Source organism: Strix uralensis, chromosome 1 (assembly GCF_047716275.1).
Source record: "Strix uralensis isolate ZFMK-TIS-50842 chromosome 1, bStrUra1, whole genome shotgun sequence".
Lineage (NCBI taxonomy): Eukaryota > Metazoa > Chordata > Aves > Strigiformes > Strigidae > Strix > Strix uralensis.
Window position 1 is genome coordinate 65906049 of NC_133972.1, and position 19232 is coordinate 65925280.

At 45.7% G+C, this 19232-nt stretch overlaps 1 protein-coding gene across 2 annotated transcripts in view; it reads left to right on the forward strand.

Annotated features, from left to right (window-relative positions):
- Positions 1 to 9379: 9379 nt before the first annotated feature.
- XIRP1 (xin actin binding repeat containing 1) overlaps positions 9380 to 19232 on the forward strand; it is a 34658-nt gene continuing 24805 nt past the window's right edge. For both annotated transcript variants that reach the window (XM_074869389.1, XM_074869413.1), the window contains exons 1-5: positions 9380 to 9456; positions 10839 to 10978; positions 12245 to 12299; positions 13739 to 14140; positions 15519 to 15600. In XM_074869389.1, the coding sequence (XP_074725490.1) occupies positions 10851 to 10978; positions 12245 to 12299; positions 13739 to 14140; positions 15519 to 15600 (667 nt within the window). In that variant the 5' untranslated portion in view covers positions 9380 to 9456; positions 10839 to 10850. The remainder of the gene's footprint in view (positions 9457 to 10838; positions 10979 to 12244; positions 12300 to 13738; positions 14141 to 15518; positions 15601 to 19232) is intronic.

Consider the following 19232-nt stretch of genomic DNA (forward strand, 5'->3'; position numbering starts at 1 on the left):
ATTTTTGCCTTCTAAATCCTTTCCAGAATGGGATGTGGTTGAGAGACTGGCTTAGGGCATCTTCCAAGAGAGCTTTTACTCCCTGAACAACCCAACGTGCATCAGTGCTTCCCACTCACGAGATGTTTTCCCTCTGCTTGTCATACTGCTCCTCTGAGGTAAAGAATAGCAGGGAAGTATATGGCACTGATGGCATCCATCCATGGAAAAGGTCTCTGACCAAGGCGCCTTGTCCCTAGACACACACACTTTTGCAAGCACTACCCTTGAGCCTCCATAGAGGAGCCATCTCTCAAGCTCTGTTTCCTTTGCTCACTCAGCTGTGGGTGAGATGCACCAGGGAGGGCAGCTGATGGATGCAGGTCTCCATGCATGGCCAACAGCAAGCTCCGGACAGGTGGTTCAGGACAATCCCCACAGGAAAAAAGTCTTTTTGGAATAAACCTATTCGGAAACAATAATATGACAGCCTGCCAAACCCACCGTCTTCAATGGACTGACTTCTTTGTGTGGACAAACTTTGGGGGTACCCTTGGCCATTTCACCATAGACCCTCTGAAGTCGGGGGAACAGTGAATCTCAGTCTTTCAGAGTAAAGGGATTAAAACAACCCACATGGAGTAAAAATACTGATTATGGAAAACACATGCAAACTGCATGATAAACACTGTATTTAGAGTATTTCCCTTTGAAGATGTGAAGACGAGACAGAGAACAGGTTGTAAACAACGAAATGAAGCTAAGAAATGCAAAGAGGTCACAAGCAAGGAAAGAGGAGAACACAGCAAGGTTTGAGCCTCTGCAGCTGAAAGTTTATTCACACTGCATCTATCCACAGGCAATCCTGAGTTTGCTGTACAAACAGCAAAAGTATCTGGTTGAGCAGACAACGGTATCACCAAACCTACCTCCCCCCACCACCACCATGTGTGATCTGTTGTCGTTGACCCCTCTCCCTCAACAGCCTGCAGTTCCCACGGGGTTTTGTCTTGTCAGAGGCACGTTAAGCTCCTGAGGGCACATGCTGTACCCGCGCCTGCCGACACACTCTCACACTCTTCCATATGTCCCCACGCTGCTGTAGACAGATGACCTCTCTCCTGGTGGGGATGTCCCCAGGGCTCCACGTGTTTGACAGCTGCGGGATGCACACAGGCAGCCTCTGAATCCTTTAATACACCATTTCTCATGGCCAGAGATCACCTTCTGTATTTTGAGTAAATGGTGGCACCATAGGCTGGAAGGTTTCACGCTTCACAAATCTTTCTCTTTACAGGAAAAAAAGGGCTGGAGGAGATCTCTTATTTTTACCTTTTCTGCCTTTCAGAGACTAGTAGAAGTACACCACTGTTAATAATAATAATAATAACAACAACAACAACAATTAATAAATCTCACTCAGATCCCACTTTGGTATGCAAATGTTTCCTCCTTATTGGCATTTTTCCAAAGGATCATGCAGGTATGAAGCTAGATCTATTTCTTAGCAGTCACATCAAGCTGGCAATGTGAAGACCTTCAAGATAAATACATAGGACTCAGGTATATAGCTCCTCACTGAGGGCTTGCAGGCATTACAGTGTAATAAAACTGATACCCAGCCAGTTCACCTACAGCCTCCAAGACCTTGCAGCCCACTGCAAAACAAAAGCACATAACTGCACCTTTCAACTTACAGTTCAGTTTGGTATCTGATCTTGAAGGTCAAACCAGGCCTAGTGGAAAAAAGCAGCTGTTTTTAAGGCTAACAAGAGCAGTTTGGAGGCCTGACACATGCAAGTCTGATGCAATTCTGCCCCATTCCCAATCCCCTGGCCCAAAACCCTTTCCCTGCTCTTAACCACACCCCAGGAGGGAACTCAGCCTGGGGACCGAGAGGAGGCGATGACAGCTGCCAAGCGCCCCAGCCAGCTGGAGAGAGGCTGAAGATGGAGCAGAGCTGTCTGGGCTGGGCCTTGGGGAGGTGCCCCACCACCCCCAGCACCACTGGGTCCTTATGCAGCCGTTATTCTCCAGATATGCTCAGGGCCAGACCTTTAGTTGAAAGCAATGGAGTGACACATTTTCCTCCACCAAGAATCAGAGATGAGTAGAGGCAGGCTTGCCGCTTGCATGCAGTGTGGGTTTCAGCAGCCAGGCAGTGATGTAGGACTTGAGTTGCTTCTTGGCCCCTCGCCCAGTCTGCTGAGCCTGAAGTGGGGATCATCTCCCCCTCACCTAGATTTGTACTTGCTCATGTTCCCAAGACAAATCTCCCACGCATCTGCTGCAAGGCTTGTGGTCAGGGCTGGCAGGCAGCAACATGGTTCAGCCACCTCCCCTGAGCTGCCCTTGCAGTGGTCCCTTTCCTCTGACTCAACACTTTCAGGTACAAGAGTTTGCAGTGCCAAGAGCCTCTAGTGCAGTCATGAAGAAAAAATACACCCTAATGGTCTCCAAATCTTTGCACATCTTCCAGACAACCCAAAAATACACTTAAACACAAGGATGCATTTATCAGGCAGGAGAGGGCAGAGATGCTGAGGGGCTGCTGTTGCTTTTCCCCTTCCTCTAGCATCAATCAGGGCAGTGTGTATTCTCCAGCTCATTAAAAAAAGGGGGGAAGCAGAAACTTTTGCCCCTTATTATGACTAAAAGGGGGGAAGCAGAAACTTTTGCCCCTTATTATGACTGCACCCAGATCTGGTATACGCCCACAGAGTGCAACAGCACAGAATATGCACACTGTGTAGTTTGCAGACACACACAGAGCCCCACAGTGTCTTCAAGGCAGCCAGGAAATATTTCCTCCTCACAAGAAATGTATGTTTGCTGGTTTTAATTTTCAGAGCTTCCCAGAGGGGGGAAAAAGATACTTTTCAATGAGAAACTGAAGCCTGAACAATCTGTGGTTTCACATTTTGCTGGGGAGGGTGGAAGAAACATCCACCTCTAAACAGTTTCATAAAACCATCTCAGACAATCATCCCCTTTCGCAGGGAAAAGCCTGTGAATGAAAAACATGACTAGCCCAAAGGGACACTGCAATCCCATATGGTCAGAAGAAGACGGTTTATACTCTAAAGACTGAAAAGACAAAGTCTTTCCTTGAGAAAAAAAAGTGCACGAGGCAAGCAGAGCGCCCAGGGTGAGAAGAGACACACAGATTTTAGTTTCATGGGCTTATTCATATTCAAAAATTAAAGGTAGCTCTAGTTTTCCCTTTTTCTTTCTTTGCTTTCTTGCTTTCTTTCTCTTTCTTGCTTTCTTTCTTGCTTTCTTTCTCCACCTTTCATCCCACTCCAGCATTCATTTTTCACTGCCGTGTAAATGGGCAGTTTCTCTTCTACAATAAGTAAGTGAAATGAAGAGTTAAGGGATGTGGCTCGTACCCATAGAAAAGCATGGGAGAAATCAGGGGGATTTGGGGGACAGTCATTTGCCTTTGAAAGCAGCTCAAGAAAGCCTGGGGCATTGCTGTGGTGTATCCTACTCTGCAGGGGAAAACCCATGTCCCCACCTCAGCGTCATCTGGACTCCCTGGGTCCAAGAGGGGCAAATTCAGATGAGGATTCCCCCAGATGGAGACAGCCATGGGGACAGACACAGAATCCACCTGGTAATAGGGCATAGCAGGTTTTAAGCAGCAGCATTTTTGAGAGATAAGTCGTGTCCTAAAGGGGGAGTCACACCCCTGTGGTTAAGATACACCACAAAAGGCTGTGAGCATTGAGAGGAGCCCATTGAGGTGCAGCATCGGGCCACGGTGGAGATGACTTCAGAATGTTTCATGCAGAGGGGCTTGCTGTGGTGTGTCATGGAGAGGCCATCATCAGGTACTGCTTGAGGACCACTCTGCTCTTTGGGGAGATGGTGGGCTGTGTCTGAGTGCAACCCCAAACCAGGAACCCCAGCCCTACTGCTATGTCTCAGCTTGGTCCCCTATGTCTCACAAGACAGTCAACGCCAGGCAACAAACCCCGTCAGGTTCTACAGGCTGTGCCAGTGCTATTCTCAAAGTCAGACCCCAAAACTCTTAAAAAGGCCATTAGAAGTCTTCTCCCCTTTTGAGTATGTTGGGCCCAGTGTTTCATTTTCTTACAGTCCAGGGTGAACTTCACCTTCACACACCCTGCGGTGGTGGGTGAGCTTATCTATGGCAATGTTGATGTCCTGAGGGCCACATCTTTACTTAGCTGAAGTCTAAGATTTGCTGCATTTCACACCAAGGTCTCTGAGAAATCTGAGGCGAAGCAGGAGCTGGAGTTGGCCTTGGATGTCCCCACACCCTGAATCCTACAACCTTGATGATCTCTGCAGCTCAACCTCCACCTGAACTTCAGACTGTAGAGTTTGAAAAACTTCATCTTTTGGATCAATTTTTTTTTTCCTTAAGGAAGCTAGAGGCCATCCTGCTTCTTGAAGTGGAAATTACCAAATATCCTGCCATGGTATTTCCAGCCATCACAAAACCCAACCACTAGAGAGGTCTCCCAAGAAAAGCCAGTCTCCCAAGCTTTCCACCCTGAATGAAAAACTCAGAAAAAACACTTGGCAATCTGCAGCAGGGAGCATTCAAAGGGTGTATGCATCCATGGAAGCTCTTGCATCAATTTTGCCTCACTTGGCCCTGAGGACCATGCATTTGTGTTTCAGTGTGCTGGGGTGAAACCAGAGCCCCACAGTCCCAGGAAGCACAGGCAGCCCAGGACAAGTACACATGTGAGCTCCCTCCCCAGCACGTGCCAATGTCTCGGAAGCTCATTAAAATGGACTGAGAGATATGCCAGCTCTAAATGCAAAAACAGGTCTTTTCAAGTAAGTCTCATTAGTTCCACATGTGCTTTTGATAGATAATTTTTTGGTTACTTAACATGAAACCAATAATTATGGAAATGACTGCGAGGATCCAGATACTCTCCACAAGAAAAAGATGGAGAGTGGAAAGAAAGAAATACCAGAGACTTTGTAAGGATTTTTCCTCCCCCAATGCATTCATCCTTAGTAAACTACCAGTGCAAAGCCCTATTCAGCAGACCAAAGAAAAGAAATCAGCTCTGCCAACATCAACTCTCTGGACCTGTACGGTGCCTTCAGCTACAGGATCAAAAACTTGATATGCAGCCACATACACAACCCTGATGCTACATGGGCAAACAGCTCCTCTTATCCCACAAAAATGGAGAGAATATGCTGGGGAGAGTGCAAAATCTGGCTCTTTCCTCCACTGCTTATAGCCAGTTTGCTGTAAGTTCCCTGACAGGGAATCAGATCTGGAGAAGACACACATCACAACCAGTATTTTTCAGAAAATCTTTTATACATCAATCTGTTTATAACAAATAGCAGATCTCTATTCACACCCAAATTGATTTATTCCCTCTTGTGCTCGCTTGCACCCTGCACCATCCCACCATCCCCACATGCAGACATCTGACAAGCAGGGCACAAATGTGCATGGAGCAAAGCAACAGAGGCTGGGCACATGGGGGGAAAGAAAGAGGAACACACACATTTTTAGTGAGAATACAGCTATCAAAACAACATTATACAACTGCAAAAAAAAAGAAGGAAAAAAAAATAGAGGTGGTTATATAAACTGCTGTCCCTGTCTGGTCAGCACAAATCTCATGTGGGCTTAGGTCAGTCCATTTGACACAGCTAGAAATAATTGTCTGTGTTAACCATTAGTAGCTCCCAGTTCAAAGTTCTCTATTAGCTGCCTCTGTGCCTTGCCTGTACTCCCTCTGTCTGCTTCACATGGCTGCCTGCCTGCTGCCTACTGCCCAGGCAAGGTGCAGGCAGTGTTGCCCATCCCTGCCCATGTTCATGCTGGAGAGCTCAGTGCTTTGGCAGGCAATGCGACACCGAACCACAGCTTTCAGCTGGAATGCCTTGCTCAGCTCCAGCTGGCCAAACCACGTGCCCCCAGTGTCCCCATAGGATGTTTGGCCACAGCAAACAAAACCAAAAAGCAGACCTTGTTTCTAGTGTGGTAGTCAGATATCTTGGGCAGGTGAAAAAACCTCATAGTGCCTGTAATAAAACTCTGGCCCCCACCCTGGAGAAGGCCTGTGTTGCAATCACAGGACTAAGAAAGGTGATTGGCTCTAACAGGTAGATTTGTGACCCTATAGAGGAATATGACAGTGGCATCACTTTGCTGCCCAGGCCTGTGGAAGCATCTGAAGGGCTTTCTAGCTCCCTTCTCATTTTCTGCAGGGAAATTCCTGTTGCTTGAGGGGAAAGGATGTGATTTGGCTGTTTATCACAATAAGAAGAGAAAGGGAAGCATGTCTTCTTAAAACATCTCAGTTATCTTCTCTCCCAGGGTGAAACCCCATAGAGGGGTCCTTGGGATGGAGGCACACATAAGTAACATGATTGTTCCCACCTTTCTGCAGGAAGCAGAGGAGTATTTGTGGCTGGCTGTTCGTTCTAACTTGGCATACTAGGCCACCACATTTTATTTAACATTAAGGACATCTGGAAAGGTCCTTCCAAGGAGCATAGTCAGTGCTGAGCAGTTTGTTCCCCTTGGAGAACAGGAGCAGAGCAGCCAAAACAAAACCTGTGCCTCAAACAGGTCAAGTGTTGCTTGGGCTGGTGACTGGAAAGAGCAATTGGCGGCCACAGAGTCACATGAACAGAAGGGTCCTTGAAGCACCTCTTTACCCCACCTCCTTCACCTGGGGAAACTGCTGAAGCTCAAAAATCATGTCCCATCAAAGCTTCCAGTTTCTACAAGAGACTTCTTCCAATTTCTCACAAGACAAGATGCAAACCCCAAGAGTCTTGAAGAGTAATGATTTCCCTTCCTTCATTGTGAGAAGAAAAGGTGTTTTGGGAACTGTCCCTCCATTCAGTCCCTCCATCCTCTAACTAGTCCTCCACTGATGTGATTTGGTACCTGGAGGCAAGCCAACATGATTCAGGCACCTTTCCACACAAACCTGTGGAGCTACTTACAGCAGCATGAAAATAATGCAATGAGAGAGTGTCCTGGTTTAACCAGGATAGGGTTAAGTTTCCCCAGCAGTGGGGGGGGGAGCTCTAGCCGGGTTATTCAGATACCATGCGGACGGACGTCACATCCTGGCAGGTCACATTTTCCTGGCGCGGGAGCGCGGTGCACTCGTGGTTTTGTACATCGTGCTTCAAACTTCTGTATTTGGTAGCTATTTTGCTCTGTTCATTGCTATCACTATTACTGTTATTGTTATTGTTGTTGTTGGTTGTGTTGCTATTGCACTGTTGTATTAAACCTTTCCTTATTTCAGTCTTGGGGCTTTGTATTTCACTCCCTTTGTGGGGGAGGGGCAGCGGCCGCGTGGTCTCAGACCCCGGCAGAGGCTAAACCACTACAGAGAGAATCAGGGAATAGGACTTGGGGAATATTATCCTGGATAACAGGAACCAAGGGGACCAGATGGGGCAGCTTAGCAGTATGCAGGTGTGCAAAGCTCTAACCCAGCTGGCATTTCTCTCTCTCTGGACTGGGACCCACCTCTTCTCAGCTCACAGAAACTGCTCGGCATGAACAGTTCATTCCCATCTTCCCACAGATGCTTGCCAACAGAGAAAGCCCAGTGCACCACTAATAGTGAAGACTAAAATCACTGTGAGCTGAGCAAGGCCCCCAGCAGAGGCAGTAGCTGAAGAACCAGCCTAAGGCACTGTAATCCTGGCAAAAACAGTTTCAAAACACACTTTACCTAGTGAGTGTGCCTTGGAGCTATGAGGAGAATTGTTTCATGCAGCCTTTTTGTGGAGAGAGGAGCTGGATAGCAGTAGTACCTGAAATAATTCACGGGTCTTTTAGCAGTCTCTATTACTTACTGTTGGATTAACTGCAATGTTCATTGTTTCATTCTGCCAGCCAAATCCTTCTCCTCTAAATTAAATAACTAACAAGGATGCATCCCAGATTCAGAGCCTTGTTTTGCCCATGCAACTAAAAATTCTTCTAGCCTCCATCAGACTTGTGTCTTGGTAGTCCAGGAGCTACTAAAGTCACTGGTGTTTTCTCAATATGGTGCAGGGCATCCTACAAAATCCTCTAAGAACTGAATCTTGTTCAGTGGGAAACATCCAGCACATCAGGGAGACCCTGGGCACACAGGAGAAGGATGAAGGATTCAAGTCTGGCACAAATCTGAGTATTTATAAGGCCAGGGCTGTCCTCTAGGCTGGTCCTTAGGCACTGCTGCAATGAACACAACTGATAGCATGAGAAGAGTCTACTATATGAAATCAGACTGTCCTCACAGGATAGAGAATTTAAATCATTATTGCCTCTCAGTTGTTTTTAGGTGCTGGAATAAAAGCTCAGTAAAGAGTTTTGTTTCAGTACGAGTTGAATCAAAACACATGGAGAAGTGTAAGTTATTTCATAAAGCAATGATGGGGGCAGCCAGCTTGTTTATCCAGATCTCTACTTTGCCCTAACTCATTCTCTACTCATGTCAAAGGTTTCTTGCTTAGCTTAGGCATTTCTGGGTAAATTATTTTCCAGCTTTTGATGTTAAATTCAGCCCTTCTTGTTCATTATAAACCAACACACTGTTACCTGCTCTTATTCATCCACTGGCTTTGTTTCTTGGTCAAATTTCCAGTGTGCACAGAATAAATCCCCAGATAGAACTTCACAGAAATCCAGTTATTGTTAGGTGCAAAACCAGCTCTGTTTGGGGCCGTGATGCTTTTTGAGAAGTCTAAGAGGTTACCTTTGCCAAACTCTGGCTTGAATCAGACTTAGACATTGCCTAAATTAGATCCTTTCAGGCAGTCCTGCCTTTTCTTGCCCCCAGTAGTGAAGTATTGCAATTCTTTTCATCTGGACCCTGCCTCCCTTAACGCTTTGGCCCACCTTTCATTTTCGCCTCTAGGAACAGTGTATTCCCTACAGCTGTTAACACCCAGGAGAGATGGTCTCTCCTGTGACTCATGCAAAACCTCCCTAGTGAAGCCACAAGCACAGGGGACCATAAGCTGGGGTGAAAGAAACTTACTGCTTTGGAGGATGAATATATGGCCTGTGTCAGAAGCATCCATCTAAAAATGCCCATGCAGAGGAGCTCATTTCTGCTCCACCTGAGACAAGGTGGGGAGATGGATTCCAGCAGATTTCTACTTAAATCAGAATCTAGCTTTGGGTCTAGATGGTTATTGGCACTGCAGCTGGGATCTGAATTTACCCAGTGTTTTTATGGAGAAGAATGAGACCTCAATAATTGGCAACAGGCTGACAGGAACAGGGAGGAGGCTTCATCTCCTCTTCTCTTCAGTGCCAGCTCTCCAATTCACAGCAACCCCATTTGCACATCAGCTTTTAATATTTAATTGCAGCTTTGCCAAGGGACTTTGCCTCCTGTCTTGTAAAGAAGGGGGAGAGGAAGGAGTCAGAAGTGTGGTACTGAAGAGCCCCAAGGAGACTATCAAATGGCAGATATCGGGTGGAGGAAAGCACTCTAGCATGTAAGTGATTTATATAAAAACCCTCCCAGATCACAGAAGATGGAATGAATTAATATCAGAAAAATCCTGTAAACCCTTAGCAACTGGGAGATGTTGTGCTGATTGTGGGAACTGTTCGGGGGGGGCTGAGAAGACTATTTCCATCTACTGCCTATATTGTTTTTAAGGAAAGGGGGGATATAAATGGAAAATCAGGGAACACTTCCCTCCTAACAGGCTCATTCTGCCACAGAGTAAATCCCTTGAGGGCTTTTCACCTGGAATAGTTTAATGTTAGACACCACCACAAAAATGGGAAACAATCACTGGACTGTGGGAGGTGGGAGCCTGTGATCTAACAAAGCTGTCTCGTCTCTAACATCATGGGAAATGACCTGGAAAACAAACAAAAAAAAGAAATTTCTAAAGCAACTAGTGAGAAATACATCTCCCTCTCTCTAGTCTTGATTTCAGATGTCTTAAAGGCATGAAAAGCGATGCAGAGATTCATAAACTGCTGAATGACACCTCTGTCCCCCAGAAAAACTGCCCCTCTTGAGTGCTTCTGGAAGTGGACACCCAAACATGGGTGGAAAACGGCTCTGAGCTCAGCCCAACACTCAGGCCAGTGCAATAGAAATAACTTATGAAATGTATTTTGCAAGCAATATGGCTTTTAAAGCAAGTACTTTCAAAATCTAAATACAAGATTCTATTAATCCCATAGTTCGAATGTTTGTGTCAGTAATTAAAGAGCAATTACATATAACTTGTAAGTCCCTAGAGCTCTGTCTAAATTCAGAAAATGAACCCCAGATGACCTAATGTACTTCCAAGTGTCAGATCAGTCATTGTAAATTCAATGCCTGAGACTTCTGCTGCACATTTCTGAAGCCTGGAAAACAAGAACATTTTTGGCAGAGGAGGCCAAGAGGTGCTTAATTCTCCAGTTAATACTTGAATTCGGAGCTGGTTCAGATCTATGCAACATTGCAAACATAAGAAAATTTTAACCAATGCTGCATATACAAAATTTCTATCAAATAATTTTAAAATTATTTAAAGCTAATTGTTCTTCAGGTTCCTTCCCTCTCCCTGTCACAGAGATGAACTGTGTGATCTAAGAAAATGATAAAAGTGGTAGGCAGAGGTAGAAAAGATCCATTCCCTGCATTAGGAGTAATTTAATTTAAATTGTGTCTTCTTTAACCCTATTTTATTTTTTCAAAAGTGAATTTATGTGATGAGGTTTGCAGAAGCATCAGTGAAGACAGCATTTGTTCCACAGCCCTTTACTGATGCACCGATCCCATGAGTTGAGATGGATGCATTAATTGTTGGCCTCTTTTCCCTGGATCATCACATCTAGCACCATAACCTTTACTCTCTTGCTCCAATGCCAGCAGACAGAGAACATGGAAAAAACTAAGCAGCTGAGGCCAGCTCAGTCCTTTCCTTTTCTGTGCCATTCTCTGAGAAGCAGTCCAGAATGCAGAGCAGTTTCTCTGAGAAAATCTGTGTCCGTCTCTGAACTGGTTGCCAGGTGGGTGGTTAATCTAAGGTTGCAGTTCACCTTAGATCTGTGGGGTTCCAGTGTGGACTCTCCTTCTTCCACAGCCATAAAAACCAAATCTCACTCAGATAAGGTCTTTCTCAGACACAGCATCCCAGCATGTCAGGTCTCAACTAGAGGCAAGCACTTTTCTGCCATAAGTGATCTTAGCTATTATATATTACCGATGCATTATTTAGTCTTGGAAGACAAGTCCTGATTTAAACGCCACTGAACAAACTTCCCCAAATACAATGACACAAAGGAATTTGCCCTCAACCCCAATGACCGGAGTATTCCCAGATGGTTAATTAAAGCTTTTAATCTTGATAGTCTCTAACATGCCACAAGGGAGACCAGCAAATGCTGGAGAGATGAGCTGATGAGGAGACAAGAGGGCTATAGGCATCTCATGCCCTCTCGGTTTCTCTCAACTGTTTCTAACCAAAATGCTCCTGGGAGAGTCACATTTCAACCCGAGCCCTTTAAAGGCTAATTTCTCTTCTGGTTACAACCCATAACTGAGATCAGACCACAACTCTTCAAGAGTGAGACAAATAAGATTAACAACAGTACCCAAAGTGCATCTCCCTCAACATAAGAGTGACAGAGCAGCTGTTAAAACTGTCTCTTGAACTTCCCCTTGGGATAGTTTAGTTCTGAATATCCCAAACTTGGTCAGTTTTCACTGTAAAAAGTCATGTGTCTGCAAGGATCTTTGGAGAAAGCTGAAAGTGCACTCTCCACTGTGAGGAAGAAAAGGAAGGTGGTTTCTTCTGCGAAGGTCTCATTCATCACTGGCATTGTATTAGGTCACGTAGTGACTTGATAAATCCCTTTACATTAGGTTAAAGCTAAATAAATAAACAATAGACAACTTTTTGGAAAGTCTGACTTCATCTGCAAGCTGCATATAGCAAAGTGCAATAAATCACCATGTTCAGCCAATATAACCCCCAGCACGTCCTCCACCAGTGGGGTGACAGTGTGCTCCAGGAACATGTTTGCATGGAGCTTGGGAGGAGAGAGCTCACACTGGATCTAGTGGCACTGCACTGCACTAACCCATTAGAGTTAAAGCTAATCCTCTTTGGGGCATTTTTCACCTCTCTCCCACTCTCCAATACTGCTTTTGAAGTCTATTGGGTTTGATATTCTCCAGAGGGTAGGGAAAGGCAGAAAGATCCTGTCTACTATATGAAAAAATGCATTCAGACTAAAAAGTGATTAAGGTGCCACCTCCTGTCTTCCCTGTAGGTACCAGAGCATCCTGGACTGTGAAAGCAGTAAGTCAAAGCAAGAACATCCCAAGGTGAGAACCAAAGACTCAGATGAGGTGGGACAGAACATGTCCTAAAAACATAATGGTCCAGTTCTTGGTTATTAGAGACTGAGAAAAAAAAAAACAGTTTGGGTTTGGTTTTTTTTTTGCAATATCTGGTGCTGTTTTGAGGATGTCTTAGGGCAGGTTAGATCCAATTCCTTTTAAGTATGTACAGATGGACTGACACATAGACGATGTCCAGGATGGGACAGAAGTTCAGGTATAACATTCAGATTGCTCCAGAGTGAATAAATTGTAGGGGTAGAGCCTAATGGAAGCCCATCAAGAGGTGTAGAACTTGGCAGAGGATTTAGTACTAGTTAGAAAACCAAGTAAGGATGCAGCCTGAGGCAAAGGCACACAAAGTCATTAAGGCACCCAGACAGCCACACTAGGCTGACAGATATGACACTGAGCCATCTCTGCCCTCCTGCACCAGCAGCTGGAGGTCTTTGAGATTACCCTGTGTGTCCTAAATGACAGTAAACACCTACCAAAGAAGGTAGGCATTTAGTGTCATTTATGTCATTCTACCCTAGGGTGTAGAAATCACTTTCTTGGCACTTTTGACTGTAGTAGAACTTAGACATCAAGTTCCTGAGTAGATTTTGCTCATAGCTGCATTTAGCTGTCTACATTTCAGCATCTTAAACTGAATTCCCCCCTAACTAGAAGCTGTGACTACTGTTCTCTCATCATGGCAAAGGTGCGCCTCCCACCTACCAGTGTTCTTATACCATATTTTGATTGCAAACTCATTGGCATAAGGTACAGTTCTCAGCTCTGTGTTTGCATGTTGGGTCCTGCTTTGTGATAAGAGCCTCTTACAACCTGGAATAACAATGATAAAATCACACACTGGAAGTCAGATACTCTGGACTTCATCCAATTTCCCTGCTGAAGACAGGTTTGATTCCCACTGATGAGAGAAAGCTGAATTGCACCTTATTAAAAAAAGGCAGAATCTAAAAATTTGTATTTCCAGTCCAGGTTTTTAAGATGAAACTGGAAGTTTCCTATGAAATGATAGAGGGGGGGATTTCCTGACTGTTTGAAAACACAATTTCCTAGAGGAAGAGGATGGAGATGTGGATAAATGATCCAAGAGGGAAGACAACCAATGGTCATATTTTTTTGACTCCAAGGCTTCCTTGCATGACCATGAACAAATCAGGAGGATGCACAGGAAATAAGCAAGACAAAAACTTTTTCCACACTTCAAAAAAGGCTAGAGTTTAGATCGTGTCCCTGACATTTACTCCAGACAACACAGAGCTGAAAATGATGGGACACTTTTTCATCCTAAAAAGTTAGAAGGTCAACAGATGTGATGCTTGGAGTAGAAGAGCGGGAAATAAAAATTTCAGAAGATTTATTATTGAAGTTAGATATGAGCCTATTCTGATGTTTCTTTGGGGTTTTTTTAGCTCATGGAGAGAAGATATCTGTCACAGACTAATGTCAGTCCAATGGGGAAAAACTATGTGTTATCTCAAAGTCATCCCAGTGATATGTACTTAAGCAAGTCCATGGAGAATCTTCCCATCTCTAACATCAGTGGCCCAACAAGGAATCTCAAAGGCCTCCTTACCAGCTTTGACATTCCTAAAGCCACTCCATGGTGTAAGAGTTTACATTTTGCTTCACTGAAGACATCATCTCCCAATGGCATTTTGAGGAAGAGGGAGGCTGATGCCAGAATCATGACAACAATCCAACCCCTGAGCATGGAGACCAAAGACCAATCCTTCCCTTCCTCTCTTCAGAGCATCCAGAGAAAGGCACGATGTAGTCCTGCCATCATCAAGTGGAAGGAGTCTCCTGCAAAGGTTAGTTGGTGCTCTTCTTTGAAAGATGTTGAAAATTTATTTTCGTTGGGTGTCCAGAGTCATCTTTGTAAGTGGTTTGGCTTCATGGTGGTGCTTCATCATCCACTGATGCCAGTCCCTGGGCATGGGGGCTGCCCTGTGGAAGCTTAACGTTCCATGGTTAGGGAAGGAGGAGCAGGTTTACAGAGGAGCCATGTTGTGACATCAGAGCTACCATCAGGCTAGAACTTGCTCCGAGATGTGGTGAGGATGAGCAACAGAACCTACTGCAGAAAGCCCCTTGGCACATCACCTCCCTGCAGCATGGAGGCCACTTCTCTTTCTGTATTATTAAAAGCTGGCAGACACACTACCAGATCCTCAAACGTATGCTGGGTGTCCCTCAGGCCAGGTTCTGCAATGTCACAACATCCAATAGAAAAGGGGTACCATGTGCTGTGGCAAGTAAAAGACAGACCTGACCTATTATTAAATACTAAAGCACCAAAGGAGCTCAAAATGAATGTTAGTGCCAGTTTGTGCAAGCAGCTAACAATGGCTGGAGCCAGGCAGCGTCTACGAGTGAGCACAAATTCATAATAACACCCACGGCTTAAACTTCTTTCCAGCCCTGTTACTCTACCCAGACATAACAACACATCTCCTTGGCCCAGACCTCTTAATCCAGACACCCATCTTTCTTTCTGTGCCTCCACATAGTTTATCTCTAGCCCCATCCAGCTCTGGGTGATTTAATGCTATCAGGGGCACAAGTCATATGTTCAACAAACTATTACTTGCAATGATCCTTTTGCTGAAGGGAAGAAGTTGGTAGGAGTGGGCAGCCTAGATTGGAGGGAGACCTACCATGAAGTAATTATCATCTGGAATATTAATTATGGATGAGATACTGTCTGAAATGGTCATGTCCATCCCACCACTGTAGGATATCACCCCAGTGATTACTGCCCCATAGAAGGGACTAATACCTTCACTGAGGGTACAGCAAAGGGCAACACCAATCATTGCTGAGTTTGAAACACTAAAATCATTGTGGGAGCTGGTAAAGGAAATGGATGGATGGATGGATGGATAAATCTGACCCTGAAAGAGCAGCAATCTGACCCTGAAAGAGCAGAAAAAATACCACTTAGCTTTGGAAATAGAGGGGGGGGCAAAAAGCTATGAAGCACTGTCCTTGGAGAGAACAGAGCAAAGCCAAGCCTGTGTCAGGTCTAGAGACAAAAAGTCTAAAACACACACAATATGTGGAGGCAATGTCAAGGCCACCTTTGCTTCTGCTCTGATGCAGCTGCCTTCCTTACACAGGGCCTTTGTGCAGTTCCTCTCCTTTATTTATGGGAATTTACCTGTTTGTTCGCTGTTAATGCCCACACAGGATGAAAAGCTGTCCCACGACAGGAAGGCGATCATCTCCTCAGTGCCAGATACAGCTGATGACTCAGCCACGGACAGAAGCTGTGAGTTGGATTTATTTTGGTTACTGGTCATCATTGCTCTCTACTGCCAGCTTTATAGTTGCAACTAGGAAGGGTCTCCTTGGTTCTTGCACAAAGTTGTATTTCCCATGTAATCCCATAGCAGAGCCTGAGCAGGCATTTCTGGCTCAGGATTGTGTGGGTACTGCCAGGACTGGCCATGCAGGAGTGTGGCCAAGGATAGGGAGCGCAGAGAGCAGACGACCCCACAAGAGCAGCCATATCCCTTCCAGTTCTGATTGGTCCCACTGCACAGAGCTGGCAAATCCCAATGCAGCTGGGATCTGGGCCAGTGATGAGTTCACAGAGCCACGCTGACTCTCCCTATGCTGTTATCCCAGCATTTAAAAGCAGCTGGTATTAAATACTAAGGCAGAAGTGTGTCCATGTTTAGTTTGGGATGAGTAATAAACCCCCCGCACCTCAGCCTTGAGGATAGGAAAAGGGAGAGTTTCCTTTGTACCTAACTAAGGAGTCTTGGCTGGAATCCCTTTGGAATTTGGCAGCAGTAGCATATCAGACACAGTCATCCTTGGCTTAAGATTGGACATGTAAGTGATCCCTAACGCTATGATATCATCGGGACTAAAGCAGGTCAGGGATATTTCAAGGCAAGAGGCATGTGTGAACAGTGAGAGATCCAAGCTGAAGTTTTGTGTGCAAAAGGGTTGAATTTTACCAAACTTTGCTGTCAGGAAGGTTTCATAGATTTGGGACAGCAAGAAACAAACAGCTCTCCAAAAATCCTGTAATGACTGGATTTGAGAGGAGGGGACCGTCCTACCTGCTTTGGGCTTGGATCAGGAATCCAGGAATCCCATAACCCATCTAACTAGGGTTTGTTCTCTTTCCTTTCCATTTCTTTCTTTTCTTTCACGCAAGAGAAAAAAAAAAATAATCACATGCTGCCTGGATTTGAAACACTGTATTTAATTACCCAGCTGCATGGGAAGTCTCTTACATGAGCACACAGACAAATGAAGGAGCTGAAGTTTCCACAACATTGCTAGGATTTTTTTTAATATCAAAGCACATGAAGTCACTGTGCTATCTTGCTAAACACAATCACAGTATTAGCTGCAGTGTGCCTTTTGCAGCACAAGGAACACCTTTTCCTCTGGCTGGGAAATGATGAATCATGGGCTATCTTAGAGCCTTACACCACTCTCTGGCCCCTGACTCAAAGGCCTTGCAATAGCAAAGACGTCATGTCATCTCCAGCACAGCTTCTTTGGTAGGGCTAGGGTTTACATGGTGTAGGGTCCTTCTAGGGATGCAATTGCAACCAGGGAGCTGGGAATATGACAGCTACCTCTGATGTAGGTGGTAGATATGTTCAGAGACAGGAGTTGTAATGCTTCCTAAAAAAGTCTAAGAATGACCTGTCCCATATCTCTCCTGGGGCAAGACGTGTCCAGGACTAAACCTGTGCTGTGCTTGGTCATTCCCATGGAGCAAGAGAGACCAGTGCTCCATGAGCCCCAGCAGTGACCAGGTCAGGTCTTCTACAGGAGCCTCCTCACCATCGCCCAGGGACTGCCCACAGCCCTTCCCCAGGGCTGAGTAGGGAACACCCAGCCAATGCAGTGACCTGGGATGGGGAAGACAGTGTCAAGTGGTTTGAAGCCACACAGTGTTGTAAGGTTAAGCACAGAGCACAGTTCTCAGGTCTGGGATGCCATGATATGGAGGACAACAGTTTGGCAGTGTTCAAGACAAGTCTGCTGACTGACATTTGGCTTATCATCAAACACATGTTCATGCTGAATAACTACACATCAAGTCAAAGCACCAGTTTCTGTACCTCCTTCTAGACACAGCATAAGCACCTCTGAGACACTGCTGGAGACCTGAGCATTGCTCAAAGGGGATGGCCACTACACCCCTTAGAAAAGCCCATTCCCAGGCAACTCAGCCAACCATGCTACATCCCTTGCCATGCTGATGATATCAGATGATCTGGAGGAAGCTGCCACCAAAGACATCACCAAGTCACTAATTAACAAGGTTCAAGTGGCTGCGGTTTGCAGTAATGAGATTAAACTGGAAGACTTACATGATAGAACAAAACACTTCCTAGGAGGGAACATGGCAAACCAAGGAACCATTTTCCCCAAAGGGAAATGATTGAAAGCTTGAGTCTTTTCATATTAAAAAGGAGAAGGCACCAACTAATTTGCTTCAGGTAGTCTCCTGAGTACTCTGGGTTTAAAAATTAACAACTTCTAGACGGATTTTGGCAACCAGAGAGACAAAAATCACTGCCAAGAAAGAGAAAAGAGGAGCATGAATACTGGCATGCCATTCCCCCAGCTCACACACACACATATGCTTGTGCATGTATATATTAATATAGCTCCATTATTCAGTGCTTTCAGCTGAAGGGCACATGAGAATGTTACCTCAGTGCAGTGCAAAGATGAAATGGGAGCCTGACGTGACTGCAAATTACAGAGCATCCAGACAGCCTCCAAAATGCATTTATTTCCTTCTTCCCCCTCCCCCTTTCTATTCTGTCTTTGTTTTGACCTCTACCCACAGGGAATTTTCAAAGCAAGGAGGCGAGGTGAAGGAGAGGGCAGAAAACAGTGGGCTCCCCCACCTTGCATGCAGGGAGACCCAGGCTGGGTTGCAATGCTTGCTTGGCAGGGAATTTTTTTTCCCACTGCTTGCTGTAGCACCCGCACTTTCTCCTGCAAGTGGGTGCGGTGCCATCTAGTGACAATGAAACTGTCCCACTTCCGTCCCAAAATTGGTCTCCGCAAGAATGTTGCTGCACAGCAGCCACCGGACACCGTGTCTCAGCCCCAGTGGTGGAGGGATGCTGTCACCCTCCATCTCTTCATGACCTGGGGCCCTGCAGACAGCATGCCCCCTTCTACAGCACCCTGTTCAGGTTTGGGAGAACATCACTAGTGAACTGGAAAGATCTGAAAGGCAGGGGAAAAGTGCTGATTTAAGATAAAAGTCTGTGCTTTTACTACAGACAGCTCTGAGTTCAAGGCAGCTTTGGCACTTGCAATGATAGAGGCTCCTGCAGTCAAAATAATCCTTAAAAGCTCATTTCCCTTTCAGCAGTTATTTTTCAGGAGCATGACAAGTGGGAGTTGAATGTCAGGACTCCTGTAAGCGGCCAATCTGTTGAGCTCTAAGTGCTTTGTGTTTCTGCATCTCACCCAGGAGGGAAATTTGGGGCATTTAAGCATGAGATCCATCTGCCCCCTGACTAGAGAACCCCACATCACAGAAAGAAGGGGCAGAAGCAAGTGCCATCCATTCCCTTTCACCTCTCCCAGCCCCTGTGACAGCCAGTCAGGGATGCTGGGATCACAGGCACCTTTTTTGGGGGCTGCCATGGGAGTGTGCAGCAGTCCCCAGGCAGTCATGGAGGACAGGGGAACAATCAGCCCCACTCACACCTGGCCGAGCTCTGGCAGCAGCAATCAAAACAGATAGTCTAGTCCTGTCTAGTTGGCTTTTCCTGTGAGCCCTACTCTGTGTTCTCACCTGCTCTAACCTAAAGGCCTTTTATCCTGCTGAGTCCGTGCTGCTCTCTTCTCTCAGCTCCCAGCAAGAGACACCCCATCTCAATCAAGGGCTCAGGGCTGCCCTCT